Source organism: Lissotriton vulgaris, chromosome 11 (assembly GCF_964263255.1).
Source record: "Lissotriton vulgaris chromosome 11, aLisVul1.2, whole genome shotgun sequence".
In the NCBI taxonomy this organism is placed as follows: domain Eukaryota; kingdom Metazoa; phylum Chordata; class Amphibia; order Caudata; family Salamandridae; genus Lissotriton; species Lissotriton vulgaris.
The window spans coordinates 281231554-281244783 of NC_141699.1; the positions used below are offsets into that span (position 1 = coordinate 281231554).

At 39.8% G+C, this 13230-nt stretch overlaps 1 protein-coding gene across 2 annotated transcripts in view; it reads left to right on the top strand.

Annotated features, from left to right (window-relative positions):
* The window catches only part of LOC147679671 (serine dehydratase-like), a 162979-nt gene extending 159339 nt beyond the window's left edge, over nt 1-3640 (top strand). For both annotated transcript variants that reach the window (XM_086943255.1, XM_086943256.1), the window contains exon 8: nt 1656-3640. In XM_086943255.1, the coding sequence (XP_086799381.1) occupies nt 1656-1849 (194 nt within the window). In that variant the 3' untranslated portion in view covers nt 1850-3640. The remainder of the gene's footprint in view (nt 1-1655) is intronic.
* The last annotated feature ends 9590 nt before the right edge of the window (nt 3641-13230 follow it).

Consider the following 13230-nt stretch of genomic DNA (forward strand, 5'->3'; position numbering starts at 1 on the left):
ATTTTTTGCTCCAGTCTCAAAGTAGCCCTAATCTCTGCTCACAGAAATTTCACGTCATTCCTTTTCTAGTCTCAGCATGAAGATAGGCTTCTGAGCTTCATGAACCCTTCTGCAATATTTGACCATTCACCATTCTTCTTAGCATTAGGTCCTCATCTTCATTGAATCAGTTGTGACTTTGATCCTTGACCCGTACATCCTGACATACAGTATTGCACTTTATTTCTTGTGCTTAGTCACTGCATTTGTGGTGAGATTAATGAATTTTTAAATATCTTTTTTTAAAAAAACATAAAGTGTAAGACAATATTCACATTGTAAGCAACTGAATGGCATATTGTGAGAAGAGGCCATTAGAAATGGAATGGTGGAACACATAACACAGTTGACTGAAATTTATGAAATTCTGTAATGACATTTCTTCAAAATAGATAGTGACGACATTTTCACCAAGCAAATATCCTTCACTTTGTATCTCTTCCTCTTTTCTTTTGCTATTACCAATGCAAGCATCTCTTTTTTCATCCAAAACAGTAGTCCTATCCCACCCCATCTTGTCTCCTCACTACTTTTCTTTCTTTATATTATGTTTACTTTAATTTCTTCTGTCATGTGACTATTATTATTGTGGAAAAGAAACAAGTATGTCATAACCGCCTCCCACTATAACCGACCCCAGACAGGCTTGGTTGATCTTTTCAGAATTTCAGTCCTGCATGCAGTCTTCTCTTGTCCTCCATCATGTTGGAAAACGTGCCTGACATAAATTTGCTCAGTCCTGAGTTAAGGATCATAGATGAGCAGGCTGTGATCCCGCCTTGTAAACAATACGTCTGGGATGCATCCGCCCCTTTCTTTCAATGACTGTTCCTCCATTCCTTCCTAATCTTGTGACTACACTCCTGGGTTCTTCCACTTGTGTAAGTGGAACGAGGTCATTAGACTGCCACAGTCAGACCCAAGGCTAAAGTAAGAGTTGGACAATTTTGAACTATTGGGGGTCGTTATGGCTTGGGCTGGCCAGAAAATGCTCAGATCACATGGGTGCTGTAATGGTAGCTTCAGCTCCATGGTTTGGTGTCCCTGACCTACATTGTCATTCTCTGTCTGTCTTTTTCTATCTCTCTATCTCTCACTTTCTCTTACTCCGTCTCTCGCTATTTCTCTCTTTCATCTGAACCTGCATTTGCATACAACGGATTCAATGGATGGGAAGGGAGGTGCATATGGTGGTTTTAGTAGAGCGGGTCTGTTTGTAAATGAAGAAGTTGATGTAAAGCGTGGGCATTAAGTGGCTGCTTCCCTTTGTTGTTTGTTGCCATGGAGCAGCCAGTGGTGGAAACAAAGCGGTCGGCGGGAATGGTCATTGTATTTTATTGGTGCTAGTTTTATGTGGTGCCTATTATGATTGAAGTGGTAGGTAGTCTTCGATATGGACAAGGTGGTCAGTCAGCATGGCGAATGATCAGTTAAACAGATGTGGTACAGAGCAATTGAGAAGACGTACTAGAAGAAATAGGGGGTGAGTGTTGAGAGTGTGGATGGAATTGTGCAAAGCTTAAGCTAATAGATGCATCAGGATAATGTGATAGAAGTTAGAATAGAAGAGAGTGCAAGCACTAATGTTGCTGTCCCTTTCACTTTTTCACCTGCAGATGATGAGAGAATCCTGGTGGAGCCAGCCTGTGGGGCCTCCTTGGCAGCTATCTACTCTGGGCTGATTCAGCGGCTGCAGAGTGAGGGCCGTCTGAGTGCAAACCTGGCCCCAATTGTGGTCATTGTATGTGGAGGGAGCAGCATCAACCTTGCCCAGCTCAAGGCCTTGAAGATCAGACTTGGGATGGTATGACCTTGACTTCCACATCCCCGGATCCAGGCATCTGGCCCGAGGGTCAGATGGGCCTTTGCCCCTCCCTCCTCTTGGACCTGTCAGTCTGAGCCCTGCGGTAGAGCAACATTTGCTCCTGCCTTACCTCGAACCAAAGCAACTGACAGAAAGTTATTAGCTTAGAGGTTGCCAGTGACTGCTCCTCCTCACTGTAATGTTAACGTAGCAGAAAAGGACTTGTGATCCAACATCTGTTTAGTCAGACGAAGATGCAGACATTTGCTGCAAGAGATCCCAACATATGAGGTGACTTGAAGAAATGGGTGAAACCTGGATTTTGTTTGTTAAAAATACCTTAATAAAATGAAAAACAAAACAATTTTGGATGTCTGCATTAGCTTGCAAAGTAAAGGCACCTGATCAGTCACAGTTATACCACTTGTTGATGGAGAAGTGCTCTTAGGAAGAACAGGATCACTAGCAAATTAATCTGCTACAGACTCCCTGGTGTTTATTAGATCAAATAATATCATTGTATAAGTAACCTGAAGTAAGATGCCTCTAACAACCCAATCATTCTCTGAAAGAACATTGATAACCAGAACTGAAGAGTATTGTTTGTTTGAAATACACATATAATCAGGGCCACTGGAATTATATGATTGTGCAGCCGCAGCGTTTTTAACATAACTATGGATCTGCCGCATTCACCACATAATTCATCATCTGCTGCATAATCTGCAGATTTTAACCCAAAAAATGTGTTTCTAGTTCAAACGGATCAAAAGTTACTAAAATTGAGGCAACACATGTCTCAGCGCAGTGGAAGGGTATTTGCAAAGGCTGACTGGTCACCTTTCTGTTTCTTATTGCTATCTTTGGGTGTTAAACTGGAACTAATGAGGTGTAACCTATGCCCAGACAGTGTTAGAAAGTGTAAAAATGACAATAAAATGAAGTAAACTGTCAGAATATGTGCTGCATTCCGCTGCATAGTTTGCATTTCTTGCTGCCTAATTTTATCAACCTTGCCACATAATTTGTCCCTCTCCTGCCGCATAATTCCAGTGGCTCAGCATATAATCTCAATAATAAATTAAACATGTGAGCAAATATCTGTTGGATCGTGTACGGCATTTGGGCAAACATAAGAATGTGTTGATCTTGCAAATCTTGCACACCAAATGTACCTCATAACTTCTTTTACTTCTTTGGTCATTGCTTCTATTTTAACGCTTGTTCTCCCCCATGTTGTCTTGTTTTTATTGTCTTCTTTGCCGCCCTCCCCCTTTTTACCCCTGGGTGTAAACCTTATTACCCCTTTTTCCATTTTATGTTTCTTTTTCATTTTCACCTCGTCCCTCCTCTCCCTCTTCTTCCGATGTTTTTCCTGTTTTCTCTTACTTCCCCTACCCTATTTTCCCATTCTTTCTTTGTTTTTAATTTTTAATTTCTGAATATTTCCAATTTTTGATTTTAGACTTAAAACTTTAGAAACGCTGTGTCAGGAAGTAAACAGTTCTAAATATTGAAGAAATACTAGTCCTCTTTAAGACTTTTGATGCATATTTTCATGTGTCAGCAAAAAATGCAGAACCTCATGCCCCTATGGGAATGATCTGAGCAGCAGAAAGATTTGGGGGAGACATTATTTTATTCTCAAATGAACTTGTAAATGTTGACAAAATACTCTTCCGATTTTTATTCTTGTTATTTACAATACTGAGGTTTGATGTTCATGTAATGATACAAATCAAATATAATTTTCATCAAAATATACCCCTACTGATCAGTTGGAAAACTGAAGACCCATCGCCGTTGTATGATTTAAAAGAATAATTCTTGCTCATAATCCAGTGGCACCTTGTGATTGCAAAAAGTGGTGAGGTAGGAGGGTAAAAACAGATATACATTTTATGCAACTCAATAGTCTTCTTAAGAAAATGAAAGGCTGAGTGGGGAGCTAAAGTTCCAACCTTTGGGTCAAATACAGATAGTCAGCTTTGTCGAAAGGTTTAGTCGATGCATTAGTCCAGTGAACCTTCAGATGCAGTTAAGATGCAAGAGGCCTGTGACAGACTAGATTCCCTTCAAACCTTCACCAGTATTACTAGATTATGCTTCGCACCATTTCTCATCAGCTCACATTCATCCATCCACCCATACACACTCATTCCCACACTGAACCATACATTCCCATCCACACACTCACCCATTTTTCCAATCACCCTCTGATACATACTTATTCACACACTCAATCATGCATTCTCATGTACCCTTCCACTCATTGATCTTATTCACACTGCCTCACCCACTCACTGCTGTACTTCCATTTATTAAAATGTATTATTTAGGCAGCAGGTTGTATTTCAGTCAATTCATGGTGTTTCAATGAGCTTTCATCTACCCACCCTATCATGCCTAGTCATCCGCTCAGTTACTTACTGAACTACTCAAGATCATTCTCTAACCTACACACACTAACCTATACATATTCAACAATTCCTTCACTTTCACCCACCATGCATCAATAACCTACCCATTAAATATTCACCCATGTGCATCAAGCTTCCCATTATCATTCACCCAACTCATATAACCAGTCATCACATTTACCTACCCACTCAGTCAACCCTCCACATTCAATAACGTTAAGTAACCAGCTACACAGTACTGGTTTTATTCTCCATGCAGATTCCATCTAGATGTCTAACAGTCGGTATACAACTGTTACAACGAAGTTTTTACAACGCACTACCATTACAACGCAGGCATTACCACGCATACCATTACAACGCATTGCGCTGGGGGGCGCTCTAGGATAGGGAATAAGTATATTTTATATCCAACACCTTCCCTAGTGTCCACGGGGACTGGAGTTAGAATATAAAATTATACTTACCACTATCCAGCACCTCTAAGCGCTATGCGTTGTAACGGTATTCGTTGTAAATACCGCGTTGTAATGGTATGTGTGGTAAAACTATGCGTTGTAACGTCATACATCCCTAACAGTCCCAACAATAAGCATATATAACCTGCACTGGGAACTGGAGTCGCGCAGTGCACTAGGGCCTCATGAGTCCCCGTCTGTCCAAAGGAATAGCCAAAGGAAAACCTCATCTGACCACTGTCATAAAGTACACCAGGGAACTGTCAAAGAAAAGGGTGAGCCCACGGAAGCAGTAGTAGTTCATTCTAGCATCGAGAACGGTAGCAAGGAATTCATACAAAGATCGAAACACCTGGTTTCATGGAATATAGCCGGGTGAGGCTTAAAATGATAGGCTTAGAATTGCAAGAACATATGAATCGATTTGATCTCTGTCTGTTCCAAGAAACATGAGCTTTGGACCCGCCCCACAAGCTGGGCTACAGGACCTTTATTATCAATGCTATTTCTTCCCCAAATGGCAGACCATCAGGAGGCCAAGCCAGATGGGCCAAAATCTCCATAAAGATAGAAATTAGCCAACTTGAATTATCATCCCCAGACATCCTAGTGATAAAAATAAAAATACAAAACAAAGGAGAAATCCTCCGGATAAATGTCTGAAGTAGACCAAGAGTAGCTAGCACTGAATCCCCAGTATTGGAGACACTGGACAACTTGTTAAATACTATTGATCCTAGGATACCAGTAATTATAGGTGGGGATCTTAAGTGTAAGTTTGAGCCTGTGGTGGGCCTAGAAACCGTCTCAGAAGAAGAGGATATGGCAAGAGGTATTCCACCAGTGGAAGCCGTAACCTCCGTTCCTTGCACAATAGCAGCAATGCAACAGGTTCGATTGGTTTCAGGGCAAGGACTAAGGGCCTGCAACGGTAGGCTGCTATCAGACAGCCCGAGTGCATATACATTTAAAAAAGGCACATCTAGGAGCAAAATCGATTACATAATAGTGAGCACCAATTTAGGGGGTAATCTAATCGATCTACAAGTAGAACAAAGAGATGACAGTGACCATGTTCCTTTATACTTAATAATGGAGGGATATCTCTTTGAAACATGGGCATTGGGAAAAAGCTGTAAGAAGAAAAACCCTCCTTTAAATCCACTGATCAGCAATAACCGCAGGGCATTAAAGTGGCCTTCCATTGTAGGGAATCCCCTAGTGTTGGCAAAGATCCGTAATACTTTTGCAGATGTACTAAACCCCAATATAAATATTTCCCCATATGACATCCCGATTCTGCAAATACATTATACTCTGGTCGAGATGCTAAAAATTCTCTTGAGTAAAATCTCTTGCGAAGGAGAATCATCAAATACCATCAAGAACTCCTCTAACAATCATTGGTTTACCAAGGAATGCCGTGTGGCAAAGCACCAATTTATGCTGGCTGCTCGGTCTAACAATATAGCAAAGTTAAGAGCTAGCAGGACACAGTATAGGAAACTATTAGCACAGGCAAAAAAAGATTGGGAGGGAAGTAATTGCAAGGAATTACTTGTGACAGCAAAAAATAAGGACCACATGGGATTTTGAAAACCAGTAGTCCAGGGTAGCAAAATGGGGAACTCTAGTCTGGACATTTACTTGGACCCAGGTACATGGTATAATCACTTTTCGAGCTTATACTTGGATTCTGGTGATCCAGTAACAACTAATGAACTCGCCAAGGGGTAGCTGACTGGTATGGACAAAACAGCACTCCCTCCTTTACCTTAGTCCAGACCGTGGTAGCAATAAAAGCGGTTAAAAGTATATCTCTCCTCCTTTATTTGGAATATAATAAAAACAATTATTTTTTCGTAAAAACAATACAATCAGTGCAATGCATAAAACCATTTCATAGAAAGAAACACATATCGTTCAAACAATAGCACATTGTTCATTTCAGTAAGGTATATGTATGTATATATGTAGAAAATACACTTCAAAAAACAGTATTGACAAATCAATATAATAAAGAACAGTAGTCAACACAGTGTTTTGGTGGACAAATTGGTTGAGGCCACCTTCTTCAAGACAGTCTTATTAATTAATAACAGTATTGTTGATTTTGAACTGATTATCTGGTAGGGGTTCACCACCAGGATGGTTGATAATCCTTCTCAATAATCAAAGATTTTCAATTGACTTTGTTCCTTACAAGACGGGGTTTTACCACTGGAGACTCACATATTAATCCATGAGATATTGGCAGTGAACAAAAGGAGAAGACATCGCCAAATCCAATCTACTTGAGTGCAAAAGTAACTGAGATCCCATGTTCATTGATTATATGGTGGCACGGCCCCAACACATTGGAGGACTAAGTAATATTGTCCTACTTCATAGGATTGCGAATAAACTGGGGAAAGAACTCACTTCCAAACAGGAACAAAGTCAACTGAAAATCTTCAATTATTGATAAGGATTGTCAACCATCCTGGTGGTGAACCCCTACAAGATACATAACGTACCACCAAGAATAGACCTAACCACAGATTTCAACGTGTACATTAAAGTTCTCCCAAAAAGGTTCAAAATCAACAATGCTGTTTTTAATTAATAAAACTGTCCTGAAGAAGGTGGCGTCAACCAATTTGTCCACCGAAACGCTGCGTCGACTACTGTTCTTCCTTATTATAATATTGATTTGTCAATACTGTTTCTTGAGGTGTATATTCTACATATATGATCATATTGAAATGAACAGTGTGCTATTGTTTTAACGATATGTGTATCCTTTTATTGCACGGTATTATGCATTGCACTGATTGTACTGTTTTTATGAAAAATAATTGTTTTTATTATATTCAAAATAAAGGAGGAGAAATATGCTATTTACCAAAAATAAGGCTTATAGTCTGTATGGAATGCATGAAAGAGTGGATAGAACTAAAAAGTATTAATTAGAGTGGCAGTTTATTCTGAGTAATAATACAGAGAGAACAATTCCTTTTTTGGACATTTGAAACCCAGTTCCCTTTGTCTTTGAAGGTTTGCTCTCTTATTTATTTTTCTGATAAAAGCAGTTAAGCCAGGGAAAGCCCCAGGCCCGGATAAGATCCCTGGTGCCCTGTTGAGGCACCATATTAAGGTTTGGGCACCCTATGTAAATTTACTTTGCAATAATGTTGCTGCATGAGCACCAATACCTACAACATGGAAGGGGGCCAAAATAATTCCCATCTTTAAGAAGGGGCACTGTCAAGACCAGCCAATTACAGGCCAATTAGCTTAATAGATACCCTACAGAATATATAAGCCAAACAGATACTATTTAAGCTTAACATCTGGCTAGAAGAAAATGATAATATGTCCCAATATCAAGCTGGGTTTAGAGTGTGAATAAGTGCAATAGACCAGGTCTTTTGACTGCTATGTATAATATGGAAGTACACCAAACTCAAGGGAGGCTACTTGTACATAGCCTTCATAGATTTGAAGGATGCTTTTGATCTTGATGAAGCGAGTTTCAGAAATATATTTGTTTTTGACTCGTGAAGTCACACTTCCATAATAATTAATTGCATTAATGATTTTTGCATGATTTGTATTCATTCAACCTAGTTTAAATTTGCACACACGAACACGCGGGACTAATGTGCTTTCATGTTGCACTTGTATGTTTGTGAAAATTAATTTACTAACTTTGTCCATTGTCTGTCAAATTAATTGCGGCTGTTTATTTAAATGGAATGTGCTTATTTTGCCTTTGTCTATGTCGTGTCATAAATGTGGCATAGGTTCGTGGAGAATCCTGGATGAAGAGGGTTTTTATAAAGCTGCATTCTCGTTTTTGCTTAAAGCTAGATAACATAAACTAATGGGTTAACATTAGCAAGGAGGGTGGGTAACAGAATGAGTCTCAATTCTCTAATTAATTACTGCCTTGTGTTTGTTTAAATATTAGTTTTTCGAGTGGGCCTCAGAAAAATGGGTGCCTGGCAGAGCTGAAATGATGACTTGACCAGAGTGAAGCCTTCACTCATGTGCTGTGATAAAGGAAGAATTTCCTGCCTAAACAAAGGAATAATGTGCAGAACAGTTGTCGGTCAAGTTGTGCGTGTTCTTGGAGAGAGCATCAAGGACAGAGAGCCTGTATTGCCTGCCAAGATGAGGAAGTAAAGTTCACTGGCTTGGTTAAATGTTGCATTTTGAAGGAAGCTAAAAGGATGGAATCTAAGAGCAATAAGGGCTTATGATGTGCCCTGGACTTGGTCAGGAACGAGTGACACGTTGGTGGACTGACATGGCTCAGCCAATAGTAAAGCAGGATTTTTGGTGACTTTTAGAATTTAGATACTTAGTTAGTTAGAAAGGTATAAAACTGGTTCCTTTGGACAGCTGCACAAAGCAGCACCCACAGAAGTTTCAAAACGCCATTTCAGATTGTGTGCAGGAAGGAACACCTTCCAGCACATAAACAATCCTTCCCCTTAAAGCAGGCACCCTTGCACTACAATGCAAGGTTGCCTCTTTTGATGCTAGGCTGCTTAATTTAGCGCCAGCCAGTGCTTAATTGGTAAAATAATTAAATTCCAGGGCCCTACTCAGGAGACCACTGCAGATTGCACCACATGCTCCTCCTGTCAGCACTACCAATCACGGTACCAACACAACTATTAGACACCACAATCCTCCAAATGTGACAATTTAGATTACCTAGGCTTTCAATAGCTTTAAAAAGGCATGTGCAACAGGTATTATTCATATTTAATGTACATTGAATTATTAGACAACTCTTGTGCTCATCTCAAATCAATCAGACAACGCCACCATGTCATGAATGCCAGTGTTGAGAATTAGGTGCTGGTGCCGAGCACCAGAAACCACCGGTGCCAGCACAGGGAAAAATGCAGGGCTGTACGGTATTCTTGTAAATACAGTGCAGCCATGTGTTTCAGAAGTGGCTGAGTGCGGCATTAAGCCAACAAACCTACGCCGTGCTCCGTCACTTCTTTTGTAAATATGCCGCTTTGAGTGCTATAAATTGGGCCGATGTCAATTAATTTTTGCCTTTTGGGCATTCCAAGTGATGTAAGGGACTGATTGTTGAAAAAGAGCAATTGGGTTTGATAGGCCCCATATGATGCGGCTGCCCTCACCACTGGAAAAGAAACATTGCTGAGTACTATAATGGGGGTATATACAGTTAATACTGATTGGACTAAAATATCAAATTGAAAACAAAATAAAGGTGAATCTACTACTCATTATTTAGTCCATTTACGGACGTATTTGAACAATATTCTGCCATTGCTCAAGCAGCTGAGAATGCGCCTTGGAGTACTTTTGATTAGAGTTTGGTACACGAGGCCCAAGAGCAGCTAAAGACAATGCTTGGCTAAAAAGGGAATCAAAGAACTGCCCAGGGTGTCCTGAAGCCTTAGAGAACGAGGTTCATGCTGTCTTTTTTTGCCCTGCCTATTCAAACCCGGGACGGAGATGGATTACCCCACTCTGTAAAAATCTGGGCTTAAGCCATTGCCAACAGGCGTACAGAATTCTAAAGACGGATCTTTCTCCGGTTGTGGTTTTCGCTGTCGCAAAGTTTCTAGCAGCGATGTGGAACATCAGAAGGGCATTTGTGGTTAATCTATAAATCAGAATATAGAAGGTACACAATTGAATCCTATAGAGGTTGGATCTAGAACTATTAGGGTATGAGGGACAATTGTTAAACTTGGAAATCTACATTGATATGAAATGGTATTTTAATGTTTGTTTTAAATAACTTTTTATTGTATTATTCAAACTGTTTTATGTTGCGCTCTTTTATGACAATTTATTGTTGAAATAAAGATTTCAAAGGAATCAAATGAGTCAAGGGTGATGTTGTAACAAATGCAATCACTCCAACAAAAGGTAAAACAGAGGGGAAGAGGAAGTATAAATAGGCGTAAGGGGCAGGCGTAAGGAGTGACGCAATGCAGTAAGAATAGGCCTCAACATGCATTTCTGGAGTTGGGTCGTGTTTGCGACACGACTCCAGCAACGCATAACTTTTGCGCCAACAGATGCATCAGAATTTCTAACGCATCTGTCAATCCTCGCACCATGGTGCGCCGCATTGTAAATAGGGCACATCCATGGTGGCGCAAGGGTTTCTTAGGGTGGCGCAGGGAAAGTGACGCATCACTACAGATGCATCACTTTCTTGTAAATCTGCCCCCCCTGAGTTCACCCACAGCTGTTACACCATCTTTTAGGACAACCCAAGCAGCGCCAGTATTAAAAACACTTTAGTCTCTGAAGACTAAAACAGCTCTTGTGTGAGATGTGTAATGAGTTTAAACCCCACATTATGATTGATTGACAATGGTGCTAACCAATCTGCCTAGAAAACCTCCAAATTCACCTCACTACCTGTCTTAAACATGTCCATCGATGCAGTTGGCATTTCCAATACATGCATCCCACACAATATTACCAATAGTGTCTCCATTATCTTAGGGACCTATTACCGATCAGCATGCCTTTCTGTTTGAGCTTCACCTTTCCTGCAATTCAGTTGGTAGTGGATCTTTTGTGAAAATTAAACTATCTTAGTATTGTACCAATGACGGTATCACTGGATATGCAGGAAAGTAAAGAAAATGAGGTTTTGGCAGTTTTATGTGAAACTACTACTGTGCTAATGATAAAAAATGATAAAAAATGTAAAGCTGACGTTCTGGTGTCTATTTCTGATGAACGTTATCTTATGCCTTTCAAATTTAAAGTGAACCTCGTGAAGAACATACCCCTCAATCATCAATACCTGTTACCGATCAGAGGTAGGAATTCAACCTGTTATTTCTGCTCCAATAAAACAGGAGTTCCTAGTGACCATTGGGTGTGTAATACTTCCTTTCTGACATTACTAATTCTGGACCTTAGTACTATTAATGCTGTTTTAATACTGAGTTTTCCTGTATGCCTAACCCAGTGCCTGTGCCAAATAGGCCACTGTAAATTTGTATCTAACTTTTCTCTATCCCCATGCAACAAGGTAGCAAGTATCTCTTTGTTTTCCGGGGACCAACTAATGGGGTTTTGACACCGTCGAGGATTTACTGAGTCACCATACATCTTCCCTCAAGCCTTAAAGGAAGTCCTGAACATCCTTTCCTTCCCTAGAACAGATACCTATCTAAATATGTAGAAGATGTATTAATTGCTTCTGACTTGCTAAATCAATGCAAAGTTAATCCTTTGTATCACCTAACTGATTTAGCTAAAAAGTGACATAAGGCTTGTAAAGAGAAATTACCTGTTAGGTATATCAATTCAATTAAAAAATCTTTATTCGAATTTCCAAGAATTCATAAAAGCACATATACAATTACACAGTTTATCATAAAATCCATAAAATTAATATTGAACATCAAGCACAGGTGAATGCGGCTTAGGCATTGTCCATCATTTTACGGGCACGAACAGCAATTTTTAGGAAAGTGCAAGTGCGGCAAATTATCTCCTCATTATCCAGGGTAAGCAGCAATTGATAAGATTCTTCCATAGTAATTGGTCTATGTTTTTTAAAAAGAGGAATTAAAAGCCATTTAAAGAAAAAATGTAAATCGTTTTGGTTACTTAGCCCACCACATGGGCAGTTTATTTTACTTAAACTTGAATGGTAACCCAGAGGGAAATTTAACAAACATCTAATGGATCCAGCCCTCAATAGAAACAAGAGGCTTCTTTCCCAATGTGTTATCGGTAGAGTTAGATACAATGCTAAAGGATATCTGTATAGTTTCTTATTCATGTACCTAACAACTGTAGTTTTCTCTGATTCTGTCCTGATTCTGTCTGTTGTGTAAAGTTCATAGAGTGCTTTCTTCAGGTCATTTTTATGCACCATAGTGGCTTTGCTTGGGTTAGTAAAGATACTATCTTTTCCTATCTTACACAAGCTTTTGTAAACAAACGAAAGCCAGGGAATCTCCATTCCCCTTTCACTGTTTAGACAGTCAGTTATGATTTCTTGGGTCAGAGTGGCTAAGTTGTTCCTCCATACCGAGTGCCAAAATAGCACCGGTCGTGCTCAAATGTAATCCGATACAAAGTGTAAGTTTAGTTCTTTATGCAAAATGTAATTAGAAGTAGAAATTGGTACACTTAACAACTTTCTGCAAAACCGGTTTTCTTCCTGCTGTATATATTGGTTATTTCCAATACCCCATACTTCAGATCCGTAGGTAGCTACGGGCACACATTGTAATCTAAAAATTTTGACAATTGCTTTAATAACGCCCAATTTCTTTGGTCTGGGGATGCTTAAAATTGAGTTGATGGCCTTTGAGAATTTGCTCGTGGACTGGGCCAAATGCCCAGTTCGCGAGCCATTCGCAGCAAAGGCCACCCCCAAATATGGAAAAATATGTGTAGCAGTAAGTCTTTCATCCCCTACCTGCATGGAGTTCAGTTGTCTTTTCCCTGGGCCACATGACATTATAAAAGACTTTTTAAAATTAACCCGCAG